General features: G+C 37.2%; 1 protein-coding gene across 6 annotated transcripts in view; it reads right to left on the bottom strand.

Moving 5' to 3' along the window:
• LOC120420155 (filamin-C) overlaps positions 1 to 23797 on the bottom strand; it is a 102410-nt gene that overhangs the window by 54566 nt on the left and 24047 nt on the right. For 3 of the 6 annotated variants that reach the window (XM_039583121.2, XM_039583118.2, XM_052711235.1), the window contains exons 2-6: positions 14323 to 15275; positions 13782 to 14266; positions 13532 to 13718; positions 8428 to 9958; positions 8201 to 8368 (exon numbers count right to left, since the gene is read on the bottom strand). In XM_039583121.2, coding sequence (XP_039439055.1) covers positions 8201 to 8368; positions 8428 to 9958; positions 13532 to 13718; positions 13782 to 14266; positions 14323 to 15204 — 3253 coding nt within the window. In that variant the 5' untranslated portion in view covers positions 15205 to 15275. Of the gene's footprint in view, positions 1 to 2785; positions 3503 to 3534; positions 3680 to 8200; positions 8369 to 8427; positions 9959 to 13531; positions 13719 to 13781; positions 14267 to 14322; positions 15276 to 23797 lie in introns of those variants that run through there. The other 3 variants (XM_039583119.2, XM_052711236.1, XM_039583120.2) reach the window with 3 other exon arrangements.

The raw sequence follows: 23797 nt of genomic DNA, 5'->3' as shown, positions 1-23797 counted from the left end.
TTTATTGATTTTCGAGATTTTTTGATATGTTTTAGGGGACAAAAATCCGCAACTTTTGAGCCATAGAGAAACATGGTCAAAAAATCTGCCGCCGATTTATGAATTTTTGAAAAAAAAAATAGAGATTTTTGGAAAAAATCGAAGTTTCAGTTTTCTGAACTTTTCAAAAACATATTTTTAGAAATGGTTCAAGGTCACTATTTTTAAAAATCGATAAACTGCAAATATTTCACTAAAATCAAACTTCAAACCCCTTTATCAAAAAATCTGTAGAGTACTTTTCGATTGCAAATTTAATTTTGCATTAAAAAATAATGTCAAACTTGTTTTTGTATGAAACTTCGATTTTTTTCCAAAAATCACAATTTTTCAAAAATTCATGACTCGGCGGCTGATTTTATGACCATGTTTCTCTACGGCTCAAAAGCTGTGGATTTTTGTCCCCTAAAACATATCAAAAAATCTCGAAAATAAAAAAAATACGTATTTTGGGAAATTGAGTTTAAGTGAAAAAAAATTGATTAAAAAATCTGCATTTTTTTTCCGTGTACCTATTTTTTTCTCAAAGGTCCTCAACTATACCTACAACTTTGATCATAAAATTCACTCAAAAGTTACAGCTGTTTGAATATTAACATACCATTTTTGTATGGACAGCAGCCGAAATTGTATGGAGACTTGTATGGGTGAACCAATGAAGCAAAATAGCTTATTTGGTCATAGGAAAGGTCCCCACAAAGTTTGAGTCAAATAAAAAAATACAAAAAATAAAAATTGGTCGAAATCGGCCGATTTCGTAGACAGTTGCTCGGTTGTAATATTTTAGTGAGTTTTCTATTCTTTCAAACATGAGCAGTCCTTTTAAAAAGAAAAAGTCTGACTTCCAAAACTATTTTGACCTTGGTTTTGAAAGATTTTCAATTCTTTATACAAAATAATCTTAACGGTTGTAATATTTTGTGAGGCTTCTGAAATATTTTGTACGTTATTATTTCTATGTTTTAAAAAAAAACAACATATTTTTGAATGTCGTAATATTTTTAGGTTTCCAGTAAGGCCTCAGACTGGTGAATAATTATTAATAACTCTGATTTTAAGCTGAAATTCATTAATGATTATTTTCCATTTTTAAGATAGGAGTTATTTAAATTTTGCTACGATTAGAATACAATTTTATCATTTATAAAGTAGGTTTCTTTAAATGCACTTTGTAAAACAATTCCTGAAATTTTTAAAATATTTTTTATCGTTTAAATCCGCAGTTAGAATTGGCTGATTTTTAGAAGCAAAAGTTAAAATCAGCGCAAAAATCGCATGTTTTTTGTCATTTGTTAAAGTTCCCATTTTTTAGATTGTTTTTTATTTGGATGAAATTTTGAATTTACGCACCTGATGTTGGGTACAGTGAAAAAAAAATCAGATTTATCATTGGATTTTTTATCACTAAAAATTGAATTCTCAAAATTTCTTGTACCAAAGTTATATTTTTTTTTTGTTAAAAATGGGATGTTTTCGAAAAAAATAATTGTCAGACTAATTATAAAATAACTTAAAGATGCAAAATCAAATTTGGAATCGCAATTGAAAAATTATTTTTTTTATTTTGCCGTTTTCAAGTCACGCCATTGTAAATATTTTTTCAAGTTTTTGCATGGGTTTAAAAATCAAAGGGCAATTTTTTTTCAAAGATCTTTCAAATTTCAATGGAATTTGACGAATTATAATATTCATTTCACGGCGTTGATATTCAAATATTAAAAAAAGACAGACAGATATTTGTTCAGTTTTCATTTCTGAGTCGATAGGAATAAACGAAGATGGATCTCTCAGCTTTTTGGAAACCACCCCTAGTCAGGCAGTGATAGACCTAGGAGATTAAAGCTGTCTCAAATAAACAAACAAAAATATTATAAAATTTTATAAGCAGACTTACTTTTTTTTTTGTCCTGAGGCCGTCGCAAATATTTTTCAAAGTTTTTGTCCCTCGGCTCTGGCCAAGGGCAAAAAAATATAAATATTGAAATAACAAGCCGAAGTTTCAACATTTAAATGGAAAAAGTGTGTTTTAAAATGCATTTTACACTAGTACAGTTGATTTGCAATCATTAGTTTTCAATAAATGTAAGATTTGACGAAAACAAAAATTTTAGCGAATTTTTTTTTGCGATGAAAAACATCAATCTTCAAAAATTCAAAAGATTTTCAACCTAAACACGTTAAAAATGATCCTAAACGCAGGGGAATGCATTTTGAATTGATTTCAGCTCATTACACTTAAATGCTCATTGAAATATTGAAGTTTAATATTTTTTTGCCCTCTGATTTTTCGGGCCAACATTGAATTTTGACAAAAACTTTAAATAAAATTTGTACCAGCCTGATGATAAAACGAAAAATATCTATTCAAATTTTGTATGTTCAAAAAGTGCAACCCGAGTTTCTCTTGTAACTTTTCAATTTCACTCACAGAGGAAATTACTTGCATTGAATAATTATTTATCAGAAATCTAACCAGTCAACCGCTCCGAAACGTGATTCACGCGATGTTTACTACAACACAGCGCAGTGCACATCACTTATCATCAGTACGCTGATCAGCTGTGGGTGTTCGCACTCCAAGTTCAAAGCCGAAGCGTCACCATCACAACACATCATCGACACCTGAGTCAAACCCACCCGCATTCACCAAGCAGTCAAACCGATTTCGAGAGTACTTCCGATCGACATACGTCGAGTTCCGGTTGAATAACTTTCCCAATTTTAAGGTTTGTTTTAATCCACTTACACTTGATTAGAAATCCTTTCTCGCTCTCTCGCAGGTGCCGCTAATTCGCTAATCCGCTGCTCAACCGGAGGCCGACGAACGTTTCTAAATTCCTGCTCCAAACTGCTCCAATAACACCTTTTTGGGTCAAACCCAGACCCCTTTAATAGCCGCTTTTATTTGGGGTATTTCTTCGCTAGTTAAGCTACTACCATACACCTAGTTTAAAGATTAAGCGCAAATTGGTTAAGGGACCACCACCGTTATTGAGGAAAATCAGAGAAGAGGAGACCACTGAAAGCCCTAGCGAAGAAATTTCCCTCCCAATTCAGAACGCGAAACTGTCACACGTCATCTGTTGTCGCCACGATCTCTTCGGATTTTGGATATCTCTTTTCTTATTTTTTATTCGACTTCACCGACACGACAAAGGTATTTCCAAGATGGCCACCAATACAAAGACACACACAATCCCCTTGTGTAGAGCCAAGAGCATTCCCGAGCAGGCTCGCCTACACCGGATTAATCCACGCGATCCGCAAAGGTATTTTCTCGAATCCCGCCACGCACACGACTCCAGCGATCGTTTCCCCCCGCGCACAAACACTACCACAGCGCGAAAGCTCCACGGGAACTCCGGCGGGTGAAACTATGCCGCCCGTGTCTCGAGCCACTAAAAGGTGAAAACTTCTGCCGCGATCTCCCCAAGAAGAAACCTCCGCGATCAGCTTGCAGCTATCTCTTTCCACCCACCACAACAACGGCCTTACCGATCGCTCCCTTTCACGCACACAAGCACACACACACACGTAAGAGGAAAACTCGCGGAAGAGCCCTTTTCGAAAAACGCGTCCAAACCGTGCCACGACCAAACTGAGACTGAAATCTCTCCGGTGAACGTTCGGGGACTTCAACAGGTAGCGGCGCAGTGTTCAGGTGAGTAGCGATTGAAGAGATCGAGCCAGGTAAGGAGAGAGAGCGAGAGAGGTTGATCGCTCTCTGTTTTCGAGCTGGTTTGTTTTGGACGCTGCTTCGCAGTGCAGGTTATGGAGTTGGAATGGAGGCTCTGCGAATGAACTCGCGCGACGATAGAAAAAGGTGTAGCGAAGTCAACAGGTGTATCGTCGATGATAGTGATGTTCAGACGTGCATCGGCACTCAATAGCACTTGACAGTTTTTCTAAGGCCATGGCTAGGCAAAGGCACCTAATCGATTTGTTTTATACAATAAGTATGTTTTTTTCATTGCACTATAAATTACTGAACGACCGAAACCTTTATCTTCACTTATTCGCCAGTTTTAGCGATGAAGTGCTATTTGAGTGCTAAATAGCACATTTAGCACTTGAAATATTTGTTTTATTCAAATCATTATTAATTTGTTGGTAATGCACATTGTATAGTGAAAAACGATAATTATAGACATCGACCTAAAGATTGATGTGTTTCACAGTGAGCAAAGATTCACTCTGCCGGTTTGCTTTGGCCATCATCTTAAAATGTGGTGAAGTGCTATTGAGTGCCGATGCACGTCTGGTGATGTTGCGAGGAAAATACAAGTTGTGTGCAAGTTTGATTTGGTGAATGAACTTGAGCAAAAGGTTGCAAGGGGAATAGTTCCGGAAATTTTGTGAACTTTATGTAATTTTTTATGAAAATTGCAATATTTTTTATGGAATTTGAGATTTGAGCTTAACAAGAAAAATTTGTTATGTTCAAAAATCGTGAATTCCCAGCCTACTAAGCGGTCGTGTCTGAATGATGTCTGATAATCTTGAGTGTTACTTGAAATTTACTAAACCCAAGTAAACCGACCAGTAGAGCAGCTTTTTTGAAGTCATTTACTAAAAGTTATTCGAATTATTCCAGGGTGACCACTCAAATCCCATTTTCAAATTCCCGACTTTTTCCCGACTTTTTTTTCCAGACTTTTCCAGAAAGCTCAAATAATAGGCATTTCTTATCTAAATAATGATTTCGAACAAAAACTCTCTATAAGAAAAGTCAATATCGAACACCGAAAAAAAATCTAAATTAATTTAAAAACATCCAACTATTGGCATTTTTGTAAACACAAAAATAAAAAAAATACTTCAAAAATGGAAATTCATTATTATGATTCCGAGTAGAAACACAAACAATTAGTCTTCAAAAAAATCTTATAACTTTCATGTTATTTTTTAAATTGACAAATGTATATATCTCGAGTTTTTTTTTGAAAAGGTCCTATAAACAAAATTTTCACTTTTTGCTTTTTGGGTGTTTTTGAATACCCCTGACTCAAGGCGGTTCTAAAAACACCCAAAAAGCAAAAATTGAAAATTTTGTTTATAGGACCTTTTCAAAAAAAACTCTAGTTTGATACTTTGTTTCAACTGGAAATGGCAAAAAGTTAAAGATAACTGAATTTAAAATTTTATTCCTATTTCTCCCACTTATTTAAAGCAAAATGTTTGAAGAGAAAAAATGTTTAAACAAATTATGCAATAACTCCAAATTTCTTGATTTTTGCAATTTCAATATTTTCCTCATGTTTTCAAAACATAAAAAAGTTTTTCAATTTTGGATTTTATTCGATATTTAAGTTTTCTGAAAACTGAAAATCTAGTTTTATCTATAGAAGATAATTTACTTAAACTCACAAAAAAAGTTCAAGTGCAACATTTGGAAAAAAATATATTTGAAATTAATTAATGAATTTAGTTAAACAATTAAAAATATTTACATAAAAATACCATTGCCATGTTGGAATCAGTTTTCAAATATTCAATCTATGTGACAATATGAAATAGAATCATTGCTCTAAGCTGGTCATCAGGTTCTATTATATTAGTTTATATTAGTTTTTCATTAACTTTATCTCTTGTTGATAAACAAAAATTAATAGAGAACATTTGATTCACCTAAAAATATATGAAAATCTGTGTCAACTGCATCCAATATTTATTAAGATTTTGAATGTCTTAAACAGCTTTTCCATACTCAAATATATTGAAATTGTGAAAAGATCCTTTAATTTAAAGTAATTTACAAAAGCAGAATTGAGTGAATTTAATTTGAAATTGTACAAAATATTACAAAAATTTTCAAGAGTTAATGATAATTTTCCAACAAGTATGCTTGGAATTCCCGACTTTCCCCAACTTTTTGACATAAAATCATAAATTCCCGACTGTTTCCCGATTTTTGATGGATTCTGGCGAATTCCCAACTTTTTCCCGACTTTCCCGATTTCCCGACTTGAGTGGCCATCCTGCGAATTCCTTTTTCAAGCATTTTACACAAATATTTATCACGTGTATTCTAATCTGACGAGAGTGCATGAGCATTTTTTTTTTCTTTCAGCACTCTCTTGTGTCTGGCTAGTTTTTGACGGCATTTTTCAGCAAAAACTCACGAAAAGTGGCATTTATGAAGAAAGTTTCCTGGAATCACTGGTTTACTCCTATACGCGCTGCTGGTTGTGTTGGTGGCCAGCCTTTGTTCTTTATTTGCATTTGCTTCTCGCTCGGGTTGCGCCAGCCTTTGATCAGAATAGGTAAACGTTAAGTGACTCAGTGCGTTTGTTTGTTTTTATGACGCTTGTTTATCAATTACATGTTTGGGGATCTATTTTCAAGTGAGTGGCAAAACCATGTTTGAAAGAACTTGTTGTCGGTAGTTGGAATCAATTTCATATCTTAAGCGCTGTGATAACGTTAGCGCAAGTGAAAAGATAGTCATGGTGACTTTCGTTGAGCGATTAAGCTCTCGTCTTGCATGTGGATGTGTGTGCAATCAAAGTGATGAGAAACGGAGCCTCAAAAAAGAAATCTTGACCAAAGGTGCATTAAATTCGAACTTGTTGGCCAGAAAATGGCATAATCTGCGTTTGTAAACAAGCAGTCTATCCCCCTCTTACTTGACGTGAACTGTCACTTGAGCAAAAGGGATAGACTGCTTGTTTACAAACGCAGATTCGCCCTATTGAACTGTTACTGTTAACTGTTAACTTGAGGGTTGTCAAATATTCAAACTTTTAGGCCTTGCTATGGTATTTGAGGTCTTTTTCGGCCTTTTTGAAAATTAAATTCGCCATAACTTTGGCAGTGTAAAAGCTACAGCCTTGACACATTTAACAAAACAAATAAACCTTGGACGATCCCTAGGGGAGCGTCCATGAAAAAGTTATTTTAGAGGTATTGGGGTCGTTTTCGACCCCAAACTTTAAAAAATCTCAAAAAATTAAGTTTTGATCAAATCAGGATTCTCTAAGTCTCAAATGAAAGCTTATGATGTCCCTTTTCCGAAACCGTCTTGGAAAACCAGATTTAGTCACTTTGGCCATCGGGAATCTGCTACAACCGAAAAAAGACCTTTTAGAGACCCCTTCTTTGACGACCTGTATCACCGGCAAATTTCAACCAATCAGTATGCTCCGGGTTGCATTCGACAGGTATTTACTCTGGAACCGGTTACAATAAGTCGATTTGCTAACCTGTACAAAATATCCATATCTTTTCTATTTACCTTGGATAGGAGCTTTTTAAATATTGGAGAGCTTATTTTCTAATGCAAAGAGACTTTTTCTATCACAAATCAAAAATCTAAATTTTATTTTAAAATTCTATTACCCCCATACACCCTGTCCTGTTTAGACAAAGACTTTTATTTAAACATGAAAAATACTTAGAATATGTTGCCCAAACCTTTCTCAATACTCTCATCCCTGAATTAACGTCATGATCTGTTTCCAGAATAGACAAATTCCTTAATCGAATTTCTTTTGTCTCAATCGAATTTATCATCCGTAAACAAGAGTTTAGAAACGTTAAATTCGATTTTTAAGCAACTGTGTTGTTATTATTAAAAATAGCAACATGTAGCAGACGAAGAGACAGCTTTTCTTCAAACTGTTGGTAACTTAAATATTGTCATATATCATAAATATTACAAGAATTTATTGACTAATCATTACTAATTTTTAGCTCCATTCATCGTTGCTCTCTGAAAATGAACTTCATTCATCTTGAAGTTCACCGAAGCAAGCCCGCTTTAGTTGTAATTTTACCGTTTTGTTGTGATCTCCGCATCCTCACCGTACAGACGCATGCATTCATTCAAAATGTAGGTCAGCGCTTGAGACTTGTGCGTCTATTTACACCCTAAGCGACGAACCTGTCGCACAAGATTGTAAACTTCGCTAGGCAGGTGAGAGGATGATCAGACGAGGTTAGAAGAAGGAGAAAAGAATTTCTAAGTCTCTATAAGCCGCCAAGGAATGTTCCCTTCCTTTCAAACCGCTTTTCTGTCGCGCCTTGTGCATAAAGCTATTCATCTTTGGGAGGAACAGTAGCACTGCGCTACCGCATTAAACTATTTACAAAACAGGGGGAGAGAGAGCTTCCGGCTTTCGGATCTAATCGCCGAACGCCAGCTGCAGCCGCAGAAACTTACCGGGCACGGTTTCCTCGTTGAACGTGATCTGCACCGTGTGCACGCCGGACTCGTGCGGCGTGAAGCTCGCGATGAAGCGCTGATTGCCGAGGGCTCGGACGGCCGACGTGACGCGCCCCCCGTTGACCAGAATCTCCAGATTGCCCGAGCCGGCCTGCGAGCCGTCGACTAAAATAGAAGATTTTGAGGTTAGGTTTTAGTTAGGTTAGTGAGGTGTTTCAGCTTACTCTCAAACTCCACCGGTCTGCCGAGTACGCCGTCCGGGATGTCCTGGACGCGGATTGCCCGCGCGCCTGTGACATCCCGCCCGATCGGCTCGAAGCCGCTGTTCAGCGTGGTGTACTTTTCGTACCGCTCGTTCGACGACGATTCCGTTTTGTAGTTCTTCAGGTAACCCCCGGGACGGTACAAGCCCTCGTCTTCGATGATCTTGCGGTCGGCGGGACGGTGGTTGTTCTCCCCCAGCGAGAACTTGTTAAAGTGCGTGTTCTTCTCGGTCTGGCTGTCTACGGCGCGGTCGTACGTCAGGTCCGTGTTGAGTTGCTTCTCGGTCAGGTTGGCCAGCGATTCCAGCGAGTTGTGCGAAAACATGTGCTTGGTTTTGTTGATTACGTCGCGGCTGTCACGACGCGACGGTCCGTTGTTGTTTGCGGTCACCCGAATGTTGGACGAGTAGTCCACGGCAGACGGGGCGGTCTTGTACATGTCAATCGTTGGACTATCGCGTACTACGTCGCGCGTGATGGTGCTCTTGTACGAGGACTCGCGCTCGGTTACCTTGTACGTTTCGTTCTTTTCGTGCATGTTGATCGGACTGGAGATGCGGTGATCTACCGGGGACGGGACGTAACGGGTCGTCGAAGTGAAGAACTTGGGACTAGCGGTAGCATTTCTCGAGTTGGTTTCGTAGATCGTTGAAGACACCGTCTGCGGACTCTTCAGGCCTGGACTAGCGCGGATAAGGCTCGGGCTTTCCGAGTCGCGATGCGAGCGGATCGTCTTCGTTACGTGATTCTCCGTACGAATCGTTTTGACGTAGTTGTACGCGTCGTCCTTCGGGGGAGTCTTGAAGTCACTCGCCAACATTTCCGTGCTCTTCTTGAACCCATAGTCAATATTGTCGGTCGATAGATTCTTAAACTCGCTGCGTTGGATCTCCCTCGGCGAAGGACTCTCGCGTAACGGAGACGTTACACGGCTACTGTAAGTCTCCCTGGTGGTTTGGACCGTCTGCGGAGAGTAAATCTCACGCTTAAGCGAAGACTCGTTCTTCCTGTTCAACGAAGAACTGTTGAAATGATACGACGGACTCTCCGATCTCATTCGGTTGTCATGACTCGGGCTACTCCTAGTCTTCCCCGAACGACCCTTACTTCCAACCCTCATTATATACGGCGACCCCTTCACATCGTACCCATTGAAGTAGATGTAAACGCGATGCTTCCCGTTCTGCCGCGGTAAAAACGTCACCTGGTACTTGTTCTCCTGCAGCTTCTCGACCGAGCAAACCAGCGAGCGCTTCTCATGCACAATGTCCACGTGCAACTCGCCGCTCACCCCAACCCCGCGGGCGTCCACCTCAAACGAGTGCGCCCGCAGCGGCATGGCACCGTCCAGTCCGTGCACCGACACGCCGCACGGATCGAACACGGAACACGTGAACGGTCCGCCCTGGATGTGGCGTCCCTGGTACGTTATGGCAATCTCCCAGACGCCGGCCTCGTCCGGCTTGAATATGGCACTGTGTCCCGGGTCCAGCTGGAATGATACCGACAGTTATTATTTTTTGTAAAAAGATTAATTTGTCGTAATTTTCGTGATTTTTTAACTCGATTATTTTTTGCAGGGTAAGAGGTACAGAATGAGCCAACTTGGAAAACAATCCAATCCGTTTGATTTATCATTCAAGAGTGATTTGATAAAAACCATTCAACTTTGTCAAAACATTTTTTTAAAATTCAAAGGACCCCAAAGTTCACGCTTCCCTTCGAGTTGAGCCTGCGCACTATTTAGTTGGTCGGTGTGATTGTAATAAAATTTAATAAAGAAAATGTTGATTTGATCAAAAAAATAAAATTTAAAGAACGCTAGAAACGTGAAAAGCTATTTATTTATTTTTTTAACTTACAGCCCAGACTCAGACGAATCACGAAAAAAATAATTGTTGCCTTATTTTTGTTTGTCCAGCATAAGCAGACGCTAAAGTGATAAAAAAAAAATTAAATTTAAGATGGCAGCCAATATGGCGGTAGCGAAACATTGAAAAAATGCATTTTATTTTTAATAGGCAATCAACTATTCAAATTTGACTAAAATGGGGTCGCAGAACTCGAATTTGATGTTTAAAACAAGAAAAAGAAATAAAACTTTTTTTTTTGTTCGTGATTCGATTATCCGAAGTTCCATACAAACCTTCGGATAATCGAACTTCGGATAATCGAAACTCCGGATAATTGAGGCTTCGGATAATCGAGTCTGAATTGTATTTCAAAACATGGGAAAGTGTAGCATTTTTTACATTTAAATCAGACGTCTCTTAGGTAATTTAATTAAATTTTAGACATTTTTTCGACTAAATAAATTGTCTTAAACATAAGTGTGACTAGGAATTGGTAAATTTTAAGAAATTGTTTTCGTTCGTAAATTCGATTGCAAGTATTTGTCAAAGTGTTTGTACCCCCTTTCCCTATAAAAACGGTCTGAAAAGTCAGGGGGCAAACAAATATTTTTTTTTTCAAAAATCTTAAACATTTCAGTGACACATTCCGGCGTTGCAACGTCACGAAATTTTCTCTTTTTTCTTAAAATGTATCATATGATTTCAAAACCATTCCAAAACATAATTGTTATTACAGATTTGGATTGGACTATGGAAAACACATTTTTAGTCGAACTTTTCATTTGACACATCGATTTCTCCGTGATGTTGCAACGGAGTGAGAAATAGCGAAATTTCGACACTTTTTGGTTTTTTACAAATTAAGAGGCAGTATTTGTAAATATTGCTCGGTTTGTTCTAGAGGTCGTATCGAGGTGCTCCGATTTGGATGAAACTTTCAGCGTTTGTTTGTCTATACATGAGATGAACTCATGCCAAATATGAGCCCTCTACGACAAAGGGAAGTGGGGTAAAACGGGCTTTGAAGTTTGAGGCCGAAAAAATATAAAAAAAATCTTAAAATTGCTCGCATTTCCGTAAAACTTCATCAATTCCAACTATTTAACTATTTTAATTCATTCTAAATAGCAATTTTTCCACTCAAATTTACAACTCCTATACTTCTAACTTACGTGAAATTGTCCGAGGATTCCGAATATGACAAAATTGAGACCAAAAAGTGCCGCTATGGCGGCCTACAGGGCAATAACTAACGTTGTAAAATGTTTGTTATAGAGAAATTGAAAAACTATGAGAAAAACTGCGATTGGCCAAAAAGTTAATACCGTAAGCTTATAGTCCATGAATTTACCTATCTTTTGACCTATGGGAGTATGGGTTTTGGAGGCTGTTGCAAAAAGATATTAAGGTTTTAAAAAAATCCATTTTTGACAGTAATTTGCAAAAGCTAAGCGAAAAAGTCAAACCAATCCTGGATGTCTATAGCTCATATTGAAGTACTTCAAAAGACCATTCGAACGCATCTAAGAGAGTTGGAATTGATGAAGTTTTACGGAAATGCGAGCAATTTTAAGATTTTAAATGTTTTTTGGACCTCAAACTTCACTGCCCGTTTTACCCCACTTCCCTTTGTCGTAGAGGGCTCATATTTGGCATGAGTTCATCTCATGTATAGACAAACAAACGCTGAAAGTTTCATCCAAATCGGAGCACTTCGATACGACCTGTTACACATTGGTGAAAAACTCGCTCTTAATAACTCATGTTTTTGTTATGATAAACATTTGTCATTGTTTATCAAGCAGCGATTGATGAAAAACGAATAAATACTTAAAATGTTCGATTTATCAGCCAAAACGTGTCGTTTTTGTCGCTGAAGAATGTGTCCAATTTAATTTTGAGTGCAACCAGCTGAAAACAATTTAAAATGCTTTCTTCTGCGTTTATAGTCATTTGAACATGTTAGAAAGAAAGAAAAACATTTTGAGTTTGAGTGAATTTTCAATGTACAGTACCGCAAAAAGTAGTTTTTTTTCGCAAAAAAAATCGTTAAAACTTAGATTTTTCTGAAACCTTTGTAAAACTCCATGCTTATTGAAATATTGTTTGGTATCCATATCGTTTTAAAAAAAATCAGATATTTAAAAAAAGTTTAATATTTCAATTGAACTCACATTTATGAACTAAGACGTTTCAGATATATATAAAACTCTGATTAAAGAAGAGGGTTCTTTGTTTCCAAAATATTAATGAAAATAAAGTTATTAAATGCGTTATTCACGATAAAAGTTGCCTGCAATAGCAAATTAAAAAAAAAAGTTTGTAGATAACAATGATTTTTTCCCCTTCAACTTCAGCTTCAAATCCTTTGAAAATATGGTAATCTTGTTTGATAAAAATTTAATTTTTCCTAAAATCCCCCATTTAGTTAAATTTTATTGAGGTTTCAAGCAAAACAATGTAAATTTTGTCAAAAACAAAGTGAAAACAAAAAGTCGAAACTGCTTTAATAGAACCATAAATTGACATTGCTTCAACTTCGTCTTTGGCTCTAATGCATTGTTTTACTTGATTTAAAAGAGAGACTTTTTCAAATAAAATTGTACGTTTGCAAAACTTAGTCAATCCTGCTTACGTCAGTGATTGTTTGAATATAAATTAAATTTAACCCTCTAACGCCACTAATTTTTGTCTTCAAAATTAAATTTCTCTGCAACCATGTATTTTTTCGACCGTGTTAAACCTGCATAAGTTTATAGAGAATGTTAACTTATAACCATTAAAATATCATCTACTTTGGTCGATCCAATTACAAGTAATGTAGACAAAAGTAAAAAAATCTCGGTTTTGCTCTGTGCGGGAAGGGGTTAAAATTTTAATTGTTTGGCTTGAAATTATCGCCAATGAGAAAACATATGGATTTAAGATGATGACGATAGGGAGCGTTCTTTTTATACGTAACGCAGTAGGGTGGGAGGGGGGTCGGAGGCCGTGTTACGCTCCATACAAAATTTTAAAAATGTCTATGGAAATTTTGTTACGAGGGGGGGAGGGGTTCTAAAAATCCGATTTTTTGCGTTACGTAATAAAAGAACGCTCCCATATCTCAAGAACGATAATGATAATAAACTCGTCAACATCACCCTTGCTGTCGTTAATATCACCCTTGCAAAACATCAACCCTGACATTTCTTCAAACGATCTCAACCCACCTTTTTCAGCGGGCACTTCAGCGGACGCCCCGACGGGCTGTACGCCGTCACCAGGATGTCCTCGGACTTGGGTGCACCTGTAGCGTTGACCAGCACCTCCACGAGGCTGCCGAGGGCGCACGGAGCCATCCCGGGTGGGGCCACGTGCACCAGGCGCGGCAACACGCGGAAGAAATGGCCACCCAATCTAAAATAAGCAAAAAAAAGTAATGGTCAGTTTGTCCTAACAATTCACCTTCCTCAAACTTACTGATTATCATCGACCTCCAGCACGATCTCGTGCATTCCGTACTTTTCCGGTACGTACGATCCTTCGCCCTTCGAGTTCAACTTCACCGGCTGCATCGTGTTGCTGTTCGGCGTCGCAACGTACGCCTTCACCTTGGACAGTTCGACCTCCCGCGAGAGCACCTCCACCCGGAAACGGGTCTGCTCGCCAACTCGTCCGGAAGTGCTTTCCAGATGAACGGCGAGCATGTCCGCTAGCGGAGGTCTCGGGATCACCCATCGCAGCCAAGTGGTGTACGCCATGACTCCAAGGTGTTCCTCGTCCGCCGTTGCCATGTCCTTGGCGGACAGAACGGGCTTGACGCCCAGCTTCAGGCCACCCTCGATGACCTTGTTCTGGTTGCTCTCCCACATGATGGGGTCGGAGCTCAACTTGGCCGGGTCGGGCACGGGCCCGCCCAGGTCCTTGATGATTTCGCAGAACACTTTTCCGTCGTTGAAGTCCGTCTGAAAGTGAGTGAATTTTAAACGTAAGCATCTCATAAATAACGAAGTTTACTCACCGTGAAGTTGGACACAGGTCGCTTAATCGTACTGTTGACCCACCGCATAGTCGCGTTGTACCCAGGTCCGTCAGGCTTCATAAAGTACGACAAGTACGTCATTCCGGACAGTTCGTCCAGCCAACCCGACGCCAGGTATTCCGGCTCCAGCACCTTCGGTATTCCGAACCTCTCGTACGCCAGATTCATCGCTCGCTCGCAGTTCCGCACCGAATCGTGAACATCCAGCGTTCGCCAGTGCGGGAACAGCCCGGGCTCGCAGTAATCCAACAGCGCGGACAGCAGCACTCCACTATTCCAGTCCGACGTCAAATTGGAAACCTTACAGTCCGGAAGCGCGGCCTGCAGCCACGCCAACATGAGCTTCCTCGGCGGGAACTTGCTCCGACCGATCTGGTACCGCACGATCAGCGACCAAATCAGCCCCAAAATCAGCTTCACGTTCCCATTGACGATGTCCACGTTCCCGATGTTGACTAGCTTCACCCCGTCCGCTTCGATGGCGTTCAACGCCGTCGTCGCGTTCTCCAGGTAGTGGTGCTGATTGGCGGGGCGCTTGTTCCAGGACGGCTTCAGTGGACGCTTCTGAAGGCCCTCGACCAGCGCGCACAGGTACGTTCCGTCGCAGAAATCGTCGTGAAAGTCCGTGACCTGCATCCCGGACTCCCGCAGGTGCTCGTTCACCCAGTTTTTGAACGTGTTCGCCTGAATCTCCACCCACAAATCTTCGTTGCCCCGGATGTTCATCCCTTTCGCTGCAGTCCCCTCCGGCGACCGGGCGACCAACCCGGCCTGGGTAATCTTCTGGATCTCCTTTTTGCCATCGGGAGTGTGCTGCAGCAGACCTGCGTGTGTGATTTTGGCTCCTTTTGGTAGATCCATGGTTTCGAGGTTATGTCACACGGTGAATGTCGGTTGCGGATTAGCGGCTTTCGTTGATCATTTTACTTAACCTATGCGAAAAGGACAAAAAACTGTGGTTAGTGATTGATTGAACCCAGAACCAGGCGTGCCGTACTACTGAGCTGGAAGTTTTGTTCTGCCGTGGTTTTTATTTCCCCCCTCCCCCAAAAGGATGCGCAATATAGTGTTTAGAAGGGGTGGTTCGAGGATCAGTCCAACCGTGAAACATGTCGGACATCAGCGGTTCGGTTGACTTGGTTGGAGGAACAAACAAAATTATCACACGAGGTGGACAGCTGTAATTCATTGAAAATCAACGGGTTACGACTGACGAGTTCGATGTCACTTTCAAATGAGTTTCGGTAGAGATTTTATTTCCTAGGCACTGCGTGCCTTGAACCCGGTGAACTCGGTTCAATGAATGGAAGGATAATGCGTCTTGAACAATTCTAACACTTCGGACAACGACTTTTTGTTGTAATTTTAGATTTGGATGAAATTTGTGTGTACCTTTAATATGACCAAAGAAGACATTACGCGTCATTCGTCCATACAGGTCTCCATACAATTTTGGCAGCTGTCCATACAAAAAGTCTATTAACATGTTCAAAAATCTATATCTTGAATCAGGATTCTTTCACGTCTTGCAATTGTACAAAGTTGAGCAATTCTCTACCAGAACCGGAAATGGATTTTATTTGTATTTTTTGATTTGGCTCAAACTTTTTGGGGGCCTTTCCTATTACCAAAGAAGCTATTTTGTGTCATTGGTTCACCCATACAAGTCTCCATACAATTTTGGCAGCTGTCCATACAAAAATGGTACGTAAATATTCGAAAATCTGTAACTTTTCAAGGATTTTTTTTATCAATTTGGTGTCTTCGGCAAAGTTGTAGGTATTGAAATTTAACCAAGTTTCTATGTCCGGAATCTCTAGGCACGATTTAATTTTGGCAACTATTGATTTCTCATTGAATCCTGATACAAATAGAGTTTGGTATCGTGATTACAATTTTGCTGATTTACCTGCAATTCAAAATGCGTTCTATAATACTAATTGGACTAATTACTTTGAAATCTCGGATCCTAACAGATTAGTTGATTTACTTAATGAACATCTGGTTTACTCTTTTAACGAATTTGTTCCGCTTAGACTAAGCAAAACTAAATCAAATCCTTGGTTTAGCAATACGATTCAGAGTGTTATGATTGATAGAGATATTGCATATAGAAACTGGAAGCACAGTAATTTAGATACAGACCACTCACTCTACAAGACTCTCAGAAATCGTGTAAATCTGTTGATAAAAAATGCTAAATCTAACCACCTTAAACAAATAATTAACCTTTCTGCTCCCAGTAAACAGCTCTGGAGGAATAAAAATAAAAAACCTTGGCGTCACCAAGAGTAATTCATCCTCGACAGTGTGTGATAGTTCTGCTAATGATATTAATAAATTTTTTACGTCTAACTTCACTCCGTCACAAGTCTATACTAGTATTCCCAATGCAAACCCAAATGGTTTTCACTTTAAACCCGTAGAAAATCATGAAATAATTAATGCAATTTTCTCTATTAGTTCCAATGCTGTTGGTCTTGACAATGTCCCCATAAAATTTATAAAAATTATGTTGCCTTTAATTTTACCGATGATTTTCCACCTATTTAATTCAATCATTATAAGTTCTGTTTTTCCCCAAGCTTGGAAGAGAGTCAAAGTAATACCAATTAAGAAAAAAGCTTCATCCTCTTGTGTTACAAATATGAGACCAATTAGTATCCTTAGCGCACTTTCGAAAGTTCTTGAAAAAATACTGAAAGCACAAATCCAGGGTTACATAAATGAATTTGATCTATTATCACCTTTCCAGTCTGGGTTTAGAAAGGATCATAGCACTGAAACAGCCCTTCTCAAAGTACATGATGATATTGCTTGCTGTGTTGATAAAAAAGGAGTTGCTATTTTACTTTTGGTAGACTTTGCCAAAGCATTCGATCGTGTCTCACATGCTAAACTTATTGATAAACTGATATCTATCTTTGGGTTTTCCCAACATGCTGCATCTCTAATTCAATCTTATTTATCAGAACGTAGTCAATGTGTCTATCACAATGACTGTTATTCGTTGTTCGAACTTATTCTCTCTGGTGTGCCACAAGGTTCCGTACTTGGTCCTCTTCTTTTTTCATTGTTTATTAATGATTTGCCATCAATTTTAGATCATTGTTTGGTACATTTATTTGCTGACGACGTTCAAATTTACTATTGTGCCAAGAAAAATTCAAATAATCTTCTAATTTCGAATGAAATCAACCATGATCTGGCCAAAGTTCATCATTGGTCCGAAAATAATTTTCTTCCTATTAATCCAAGTAAAACAAAAGCTCTTCTTATAAGTAATCTAAAAACTCCACCTTCCCCGCCTCCATTAGTTATGTCAGGTGAAAGAATAGAATTTTTTGAAAGCGCCAATAGCCTTGGTATAATTTTTAAATCTAATCTGGACTGGAGCTCGCACATAAATGCACAAGTTGGAAAAGTGTATGGAACACTTAAAAAGCTTAATCTAATTACCAAAAATTTCGATATAGCCACGAAGCTTAAATTGTTTAAAACGCTAATCTATCCTCATTTTATCTATGGAGATTTCGTTCTTTCCAACGCTTCAGTAGCTGCAATTGATAGACTCAGAGTTGCCCTGAATGCATGTGTTCGATATGTATATAATCTTTCAAGATATGATAGTGTTACAAACTACCAAAGTAATCTCTTAGGATGTCCGTTTTCCCAATTCATAAAATTTCGCTCTTCAGTTACACTTTTCAGAATAATTCATAGTAAAAAACCCAACTATCTTTTTACCAAACTAGTTCCTTTTCGTAATCAGAGAACGAATAATTTTATTATACCTAATCATTCCTCTGCTTATTATAATGGTTCACTGTTTGCAAGAGGCGTATCTACCTGAAATTCTCTACCTACAAACTTAAAATCATGTAGAAATATTCCTTGCTTCAAGAGACAATTGCTAAACGTACTCAACGATTAGGATTAACAAAACGCATTCGAGATAAAATAGTAATTATAAATAGTATTAGTGTTAAAGTTACGAAGCTGTGAATTTATCATACTGAATCAAGATGTAATATTTTATAAGACTGTGTCTTACATTACATGAATAAACAATAATAATAATAATAAATTGTTGAGGACTATTGAGAAAAAAAAAGGTCTCAAATACTCAATTTCCCAATAAACGTATTTTTTTTTTTTGAGATTTTTTTTTATATGTTTTAGGGGACAAAAACACGCAACTTTTGAGTCATAGCGAGTATGGTCAACAAATCTGCGCCGCGTTATGATTTTTTGAAAAAATGTAATTTTTGGAAAAAATCGAATTTTCATACAAAAAAAAAGTTTGATTTTAGAGAAATTTTTGCAGTTTTTCAATTCTTAAAAATGGAGAAATATTTGCAGTTTTTCGATTCTTAAAAATGATGACTATGAGCGACCATTTTTTATTTTGAAAAGTTCAGAAAATTAGCTATACAATTGCCAAAGAGATATTGAAGGTTGGACCTCGGGTTGCTGAGTTACAGCGGCTTAAAGAAACAGAAACAGGAAAATTGAAGATTTCTAAGTCTCACCCAAACAACCCACAATTTTGTAAATTCATGAAATTTTTCGATCTCTTCGAAAACAATATTTAAAAAAAAATTGAATCAAGATTAAAAATGTTAAAGGGCCCTTGTGATGCCCTTTTGAAATGTTAGTCTTGATTTTTTTTTTCAAAATGTTGTTTTCGAAAAGATCGAAAAATGTCATTCATAAAATTCATAAAACTTTCCGTTCTTTCAAAAAGAATATTTTCGAAATTTTCAAATCAACCCAAACATTAAAAAACACTATAAAACACTACATTATTACACTTATAATTACGAAGACGGATTTTTTTTTACCAAAACGGCAAAAGTTTTAAAATTTAGGCGATGGCACTATTTTTTGCAGTTTTCAAATGTTAGGCTAGATTTTTCGAACTCTAAACTAACCTTCCTTGCAATCCCATCTAATCGCCTTCGATTTGCAACCTGAAGCACTATAAGTCGGGAATAATTTCGCACCAATCTAGTTATTTGTCAATCATTAATTTCAAAATATCTACACTGAAATAAAAAAAAGTACCAAATTCATAAATTCTAGGAATTTTGCCAGTTTTCCTTATCGGGTTTTTTTGGATTACTTAATAAGGAAAAGAGGCAAAATTCCTAGAATTTAGGAATTTTGAACTTTTTTTTTTATTTCAGTGTAAGCATTGAGCAAAATTCACGATAACATTTTTTTGCTGAAATTTATCAAAAAATTAAATAAATCTAAATACAGTCCAGACTCGAATATCCGAAGCCCTTGGAAAAAATTTACTTCGGATATTCAAATCACGAAAATATTTTGTTTTCGTTTTCTTTTTTTACTGTCGCGCTTAAATATTTTTAAATCCAGGATGGCGGCCAAAATGGCAGTGATGAAATTCTGAGAAAATGCATTTGGTATGCTAACAGGCAATCATTCAGCCAAATTTGATTAAAATGGTGTCACAGCACTGAAATTTGATGTTAAAAGTAAGAAAACAAACAAACGATTTTTTAAATTGTTTTCTGATTGTTTTCTGTTGATTTGGCTTCTATTCTCATAAAAAAAACAGATTTTTGGAAAGAGATATTTTTGTTTCCGGATTTTATAGGTAGGGGCGACATAATCTTTAAAACTTCATCATCCCGGTACGAGAATCGAACTCACGACCTCTGGATTGGGAACCCAGCACGCCGCTAGTCGAAACCGTTCCCCTACCGGTCAGTATTCCCAGTGAGTATATTTACTCTTTTAAGGGATCTGACTTTGCCGAGCCAGACAGGAATCGAACCAGTCACCTTCCGCTTACTAGGCGAAACCCGTAACCTCACGGCCACGGAAGCTCGGCTTAAAAAATATTTGCAGCGGTCTTAGTTGAAGAACATAAAAAAATCAAAATTAATCATACCATTTTATTTGGCAAAAATGGTAATCCCATCGATCAAAAGTTCTCATGTCTTGTCACCTATATGCTACTAATCACCTATCAAGGCCGTTCGATGTGTGGTGTGGCAGTCCGGCCGTCAGACAATCCACCAATCAACCGTACGGCAACAGTATCGATCACCTTCACCAAAACGAGCCACACACGTACTCCCTTCATTCTACGACAGTCAGCGCAAAACCGCGCAACAACTGGACATCCGATCATAAAGCAATTTGTTTATAAATTCCTTCGCAACAATCAACAAACACGCAATGCCGCAATTTTCGTGTGTGTTGTTGTTGTTGTTGCTGGTCACATGCAGTGCAAACAGGTTTTCCTCCCCCTCCCCTCGTATGTGTGAAATGTGTCCACCTTCACTAGTTTGACCAGTGACGTAATCCAAAATAAACACTTCTCGCCGCCAAGTTGTGTGTACCTTTGATCGCGACAAAAGCTCTATCGGAGAGTAAATCGAGAGAAGAATGTTTTTCTCCCACAAATACAAGAAAAAAAAGATGCATCTCTCTACCTTCAGCAGTATTGATACCTCGAGAAAGTGTTGGTAATTCAATACACTCTCAAACGCGCACAACCACCGAGCAACTCCACCGTTTCGCGCTTGTGTTCGTAAATGGGAAGCGTTTGTCGCTCTCTCTCAGAACAGCTTTTTCTCACGCTTCAAGCGTTCGTTTGGCTGCTGCTCTTGCAAACACAAATAAACACTCACGCTGGGCTCTCCGATCTCAAGATCCCTTTCGCTCTCGACGGATCGGACACAAAAAAAGCATTGCCATATTTTTTGCATTTTGTTTCTTTAATGATTCGTCGCAAGATCATCAAACCGGTGCCGTTTTATTTCGTAGACGACAAACCCAACATTTTGTTAGGTCACTAAGATTTTTGTTTCTAAAATTATTTATAAAACTTAAAAAGAGATGTAAAATATATTGTTAATAAGATAGGAAATTTCGAGGGAAAAAACCGGAATTCTCGATTCTCATGCTTAAATCTTCCGCGTTCTTTTAAACATAGTTTATTTTGTTCATTCCTCCCTTTTCCCTTATTATGAAAAATAAGGATTGATGTTTTAAATTAATTCAATCCAAAATTTCATAATTTTTATGCAAAAAGATTTGTTACTGCAAATAAATCAAAATATCTTAAAATTTAGAGTTTTTTAAAAGTTGCATCCTTTTGCGTTCAAAAAGGGAGTCAATAGGGTCCTATAGCCCGATGTTAATTTTTATGTACCGTAAACCGGGGTGACTTTGATAGGATTTCAATTTGTTTTTGGAATATTTTCCAACAGGTAAGGTTTTTCTCAAGATTATTCTTTTTAAAACATGTACTGGGGTAGGCCACACAAAGTCCATGCACTATTTTGGAAAAAAAGTTTTTTCAATAGTGTTTAGAAAAATAGTTACGTTAAAAATTCTTAGATTAAATTCCGGGGTGACTTTGATAGTCATAGTTTTTCTTGTTAAAATCATATTTAAGATGTTCAAACTTAATTTGTACGTTAAATGTACCACCACTAAAGTAGCTGATATAGTTTTTAAGAAAAAAATCAATGTTTATATTTAGTAAACTAAGTTTGTAAACTTTTTAACTAAATACATATAAATTTAATGTAAAATTGTTAAAAAGTAGGAATTTGGACTGAAATTTGTTAAAACTAGTTTTGTTTATAAAATTAACGATATATATTGCATTTTAAACTAAATTCGAAGCACGAATCACAAGTTTTCCCATTTTACATGAAATTTGTCCAACTAAAATTGCCTATAAATTTGGAGATTTTTTTTAATTGTGTTTCAAAAACACATATTATTTATTATTTAAAACTTATTTAACCTTCTCCTAGTGGAAAATTGTCCAAAGAATCCCAAAATGCATTCCGTTTTCCAATTCGAAATCATGTTCATTGAGAAAATCATGACACTTTTAAAAGTTGAATATAATGACTTTCATCAACATTTTCTTAGCTAAATTTTTGAACTTTTCAAAATTTTATGAAAAGTTCTTTTTGAGGTACTTTAAACACTTCTCTACCACGGTCAGTATGATTCTAAACAATTCCGTACGTATTTTAATTGTTCTTTTCATTTTGCGGAAAAATCGCTAGTCACCCCGTTTTACGGTACATCGGTAAAAAACACGATTTCAATCCATTTTTACCTTTTTTCATTTTCATGCAAAAAATAAATTGACAAGACAATATTTTGTCGATGGATCAACTATGGTCCCCTTGGAACGAGCTGTCAAGTAGGACCTTTTCTGACAAGAAGGTTTTGCGTTCGTACGAAGAGTCATTGCACTCAAAAAATAAGCTTTATCGTTGTGAGCAAAAAATAAAAAAAGCACAAACTTTAACTAAGTTCTAGGACTCCATTCTTGGATCTTGATTTTATTTTATGAAATGGTGCATATCTCTGTTTGATTGAACCAAAGCTGATTTTTTTATTTCGAGAACTTGTTCGGTAAACTGTTTTCTACAATCTGAATGCACTTATGATTAATATAATTGGCATGGTGTAATATGTACACGGATAGAAATCTTGTAAGCAAATCCGGTAACACTGTGTTTTTTTGTAATTTTTTCTCGATTTCGACAAACTTTTTAATGAAATCCTCTAAGTTTTGCATTGATTAATGCTCATATATGTAAATATAAGGGGAAATTTTAATGCATTATCATGACAAATTGTGTGTGTTTCTATACCGTCTCGTTGATACTTTCAACTTAAGTTTTTAGGGCTATTTCAAAACATGTAGAAATCTGATATATTTGGTATCGGAAATATTTTATTTGAGATCAAATGATGGAGAAATATGTTATTTAGAAACTCTCAAGGTACTTTGTCAATTCAATAGGTCAAGAAAGTCATACAAACGTGTATAAAAATGCATGAAATTCTGTATCTCGAGAAAAGATTCTCTGATCGATTTGGTGTCTTCGGCAAAGTTGTAGATTATGATTGGGATTTTAAAGCAAAAAATTGATTCATGGAAAAATAAACCCAATTTTTTATTTAACTATTTATGACTATAAGATGAATTCCCATTTTTTAAATTACGGATTTTTATGATATGTAGTACCTTAAAAAGCAAACTTTTGAACTTAAGTACGTGATGGAGCAGAATATTATTTTGGCGGTATATTTTTTTAAATATCTTGTTTTTTTAATGTACGAAAAAAACAACTAAAAATCATTTTTAAAAGTGATATCGAAAAGTACTTTGAAATTCTTTTTGATAAAATGTACCGTTCTCAAGTTATAGCCACTTTTGGGTATTTATTTTTTCTTCATTATTTTTTTCCAGTTCAAAAATACTTCTTGAAAGAAAATATAATTTTCCATAATTTTCTCTCTGGAACTTTGAAAATCTGGCAATAAGTTTCTGAGATGCAGCCTTACAAAGAATTCGAATCGGCGAAAATTAATTTTCTCTAAGCTTCACCCGTATCCTGTACCTGTACCTCTATCCTGTAATTTTTAACTGACGATATCTAGG

This window comes from Culex pipiens, chromosome 3 (assembly GCF_016801865.2).
Source record: "Culex pipiens pallens isolate TS chromosome 3, TS_CPP_V2, whole genome shotgun sequence".
Taxonomy (NCBI): Eukaryota; Metazoa; Arthropoda; class Insecta; order Diptera; family Culicidae; genus Culex; species Culex pipiens.
Note: the sequence above shows the minus strand (reverse complement) of the source record. Positions and strands in the feature narration are given on the sequence as shown.